At 39.1% G+C, this 3,878-nt stretch overlaps 1 protein-coding gene across 9 annotated transcripts in view; it reads left to right on the top strand.

Moving 5' to 3' along the window:
- GAPVD1 (GTPase activating protein and VPS9 domains 1) overlaps nt 1-3,878 on the top strand; it is a 43,041-nt gene that overhangs the window by 27,822 nt on the left and 11,341 nt on the right. For 8 of the 9 annotated variants that reach the window (XM_015567085.1, XM_015567083.1, XM_015567082.1 and 5 more), the window contains 2 exons: nt 385-465; nt 3,830-3,878. The exon at nt 3,830-3,878 is cut by the window's right edge. In XM_015567085.1, the coding sequence (XP_015422571.1) occupies nt 385-465; nt 3,830-3,878 (130 nt within the window). The remainder of the gene's footprint in view (nt 1-384; nt 466-3,829) is intronic. The other variant, XM_015567086.1, reaches the window with a different exon arrangement.

Below are 3,878 nucleotides of genomic sequence, written 5' to 3'. Positions count from 1 at the left end.
TTCTTCCCATCTCAGCCCTGGGGTGCCGAGGTGCACCGCCTTCACGCCGTACTCCAGCCGCTTGAGGACGAGGAGAGCATGGCTCAGAGTTTTGAATGTGTTGTTTCTGAGCGGAGATTAAGAGGCTGTGGTTCTGATTTAGTCCCAATAGATTCCCGTTAAATCATTCTTCCTGTGGCCAACGACTCCGAACGCTTCTTTAAGAATCTTCAATGCTATTTTAAGAACGATTATCAATTGACACTTGGGGTTTCTTAGCTTTTAAACTTTTCACCTTCCTTTCACTTAGAAATGTTGGCACACCAGTTAACTCCAGAATGACTGCTATCTGCCGAGTAGTGCAGTATGTTGTATGTCACACTACTGACTTTATTTAATTTCCAGCTCCCATACCATTTAGAAAGAAAGAAAAACAAGAAAAAGACAAAGATGAGCTGGGGCCTGACAGATTCTCAACATTCACAGGTTTGTAGACCCATGGACTTCCTGGCTCCTTCATTCCCAGAGCACATATTTCATAACACTTTTTCTTGGGTGCCATAAGCGTTGCCTTTTTAGAAGAGTGTGTCTGTGTGTGTACAGTGGGGAGTATGTTCTTCATAGCTCTGTGGTTTCCAGTTGGCGGCCACAGTGAATCTGTGTGCTCTTCCTGTAGACCGCCACCACCATCATCATCCTCATTATCATAACTTCCATTTATGGTGAGGCCCCTGGTCCTGGGCTTCTAGACACACCCCACAGTTTGACATCTTAGTGGGATGATGCCATGTAGTGCCTTTTAGGGAAGTGGTGATGGTTTTAGCTCTGTGCATGCCATATCTTTGGATCATTGATTGAATAATTTTTGCTAACGTTGATCGTGGAACTCTAAATTTATTTTTGTCTGTAGCTCTTGATTATTCAGGATCATAGTGAAATTCTGTTTTACCTAATCATTTCCTTTTTTCATGCTAAGGTGTTTGTTAAAGAATAAAATAAATTTATAAACTTTACCAATTTTTACAGCTTGAATCAGTTTACCATTGCTCTCTAACCCAAGGGAAATACAACTAGGGGTTGGGTTCTTACCTTATTCAGCATTTGTATTTTTGCAGCTTGCTCTTGGCACATTATGATTGAGCACCCTGAAAGGAAAGATTGTAAAAAGTAGTGTTAAGGACTCAGCCTTGAATTTGATAGCTGTGTACTGTTTCCAATGACTGTAAATTAACTACAGGGAAATTCATTTCTCACCTCGTTTTTTTTACCTTGATTTGAAATTACATTCTAAGTTAAAATGAAGAGCTTTATTTAAAAATGGGATAGGTTTCAAAAGAACATCCTCCTCAAAGCTGCCCAGCATAGTACGGGGAGAATCTCACTGTAATGCATGGCATTCTAACGTCTACTTCTGTTAAGTTTAGATGTAGCTCCTTGGCCTAGCACATCCCTGCTTTGATGCATGACTCTCCTGGATAAAGGGTTTTGAACAGCAGGAGCTGTGTTTCCAGGCCACCGGCCCTGCCGAGAGCAGTCAAGCCCCTCCTATTCAGTCAGCCAACACTGTTGGACATCTGACTCATGCCAGACACTGTGCTAAGTGGTGTGGGTAGTAAGTCCTTTCACACCTGACCCCTGTTCTTCAGGAACCTACAGCCTGACTGAGACACGTTGGAAAAGCTTCTTTTTGGCAAGATAATTTGTTTTTCTTTACCATTTTCCTAGTGCTAGGACACTATCAATGTTTGCAGAGTGGAATCTCTTCATGAAATCTCATGTTTTTACAATGTTGAATTGATAATTTTGGAGAAGTTATAAATTAGTTTTTACTTGACTTTGGGCAATATAGTATTTTTTTTTTGGTTCTTAAACTGGAAGCTAGGTAGAGTACAATAATTTTTTTAAGTAAAGTATTTCATTTTCTTTGTGTTCAGTTCAAGCCATTTAACTTCTCTACTGGTGCAAAAACTTCTACCCAATCCTAACTAATGACCCACTGAAAATTATTATTAAATCCATTTTAAAATGCTATGAAAGGAAATTTCTTAACAGTCTGCTCATAATACCACCATCCTAACTATTCTTGTTTTTTTTTTTCCATGTTCTCTCCCAATCTTTTTGTGTTTGTACATGGCTTTTCATGATTTAATCAGATTATGTATGTAACTATATTCTTTTAACACATGTTATTTCATAAGCCCTCTCCCAGTTTCTACTAAACTGATTGTTTTTAGTAGTTTTTATTGACTCTAAGATAATCTATCATCTGATTTTACTGCAGTGTGAACATTCTCTTGCTTTGGGATATTTAAATTGTACCCGACTTTTACTATGAAAATACTGCTCACAGCTTCATATATGTAGCATTTTTTGTTTGTTTTCATTATTTTCTTAGGATAAAAATTTTAAGAATGGCATTATAGAAATAAAGTCAATAGGCAACATTATGGCTTCACTATAGTTAACCAAATTCTGTTGTCCCTTTTTCAAAAGAGTCTCAACAGCACTGAAAACCAATAGCAAAAAGTACTCCCCCTCCACAAAATGATTTTGTAACGATAAAGATTTTTCAGTTTACATTTTGAAGATCAGATTATGACCCTGATCTGGCATCCAAATGTCATTATAGCAGAAAGATTACATTACTTTGGAAATCCTCTCTTTATAGTTTATTACAATTTTACGGAGACAGAAATACAAAATATTATTTTATGGGGGAAAAAAGAGCCTATGAGCATAAGTACTTAACCTCTCTATACCTCGATTTCCTTTTCTATAAAATGGGGTGATAGTACCTCCCTATGGGATTATTGTGATGATTGATTGAGATTGCTCATATAAGGTGCTTAGCACAGTTTCTGGCATGTGGTCAGTGCTCAATAAATGGTAGCTGCTGTTAACACACACATATATAAACTCTAGTGATTTTTATGTGATTTTAGACTTTTTAAAAAATGGGATTCTACCAGAATGTGGACATTTATGGTAGCCACCTGGTTGGCCTAGATCTATCGCAGCAGTTTACATTTCACTCTGGAACTTTCTGTGTCCCATAGATCTGTAGCAGTTCTTTGCTTTGATCACTGTTAATTACCTTGACTACAGGAAAACATTGCGATGTGCTGATTTTGCCGACAGGATGGCAGTCCTGTCAGTAAACAGTGCTGTGCTGTGATTGTGATCAGCTTTTTCTCTGTGCACCCAGGTACAATTCCAGCACTCCCCAGCAATGTCTAGGTTCTCTGGGAGTGCCTCTGACTCCATTGCATGCACAAAAGTGCTCTGTTCCGGCAGCTGCACTGTCATGGTGAGATCCAGTGAGATAGCATATGAAAATCTGAAGTTTTCAAATCTGGTGTAGAGAGAGAAATCCAGGAAGACTGGAGGAAGACAACTTTTATTATTATTTAAAAGGCTTTAATTCTCAGTTTGAATACTTCTTTTTTGTTCCTTCAGCATGGAGATGTCTGAGTAAATGAAGTCTGCATATAAAATTGCATTGTGGGAAGTTCTGTTAGCATGTGTTGCTAATACCAGTGGTTTGAGTGTAAGCACTTTAGAAACCCATCATCCATTCAGTCCGCACTGAACTTTTTGACACTGTCATGTGGAATTCTGGCGATGATGAGAAAGTGCATCTAATTCTCCCAAATCCGTGCTTTGGCAAGGCTCTCAGACCCAGAAATGGGAGGAGTAGGCAGCTGCATGGTGCCTCTTAACACTGAGATATGTGCTCTTTTTAAGTCTTACCTCCTAATCGGCCTTTGGGATTATGCTCCTGGTGTCGTACTAACATCAGAGTTGGTACAAACCGAAGGGAGCTAATTCTCTCACTCTCCTTTCCCTGCAGATGATCCCAGCCCTAGACTCAGTGCACAAGCTCAGGCCGCTGAGGACAT

The sequence above is a fragment of the Myotis davidii genome, unplaced genomic scaffold, assembly GCF_000327345.1.
Source record: "Myotis davidii unplaced genomic scaffold, ASM32734v1 scaffold142, whole genome shotgun sequence".
Classification (NCBI taxonomy): domain Eukaryota; kingdom Metazoa; phylum Chordata; class Mammalia; order Chiroptera; family Vespertilionidae; genus Myotis; species Myotis davidii.
This window is presented reverse-complemented; position numbering and strand designations above follow the sequence as displayed.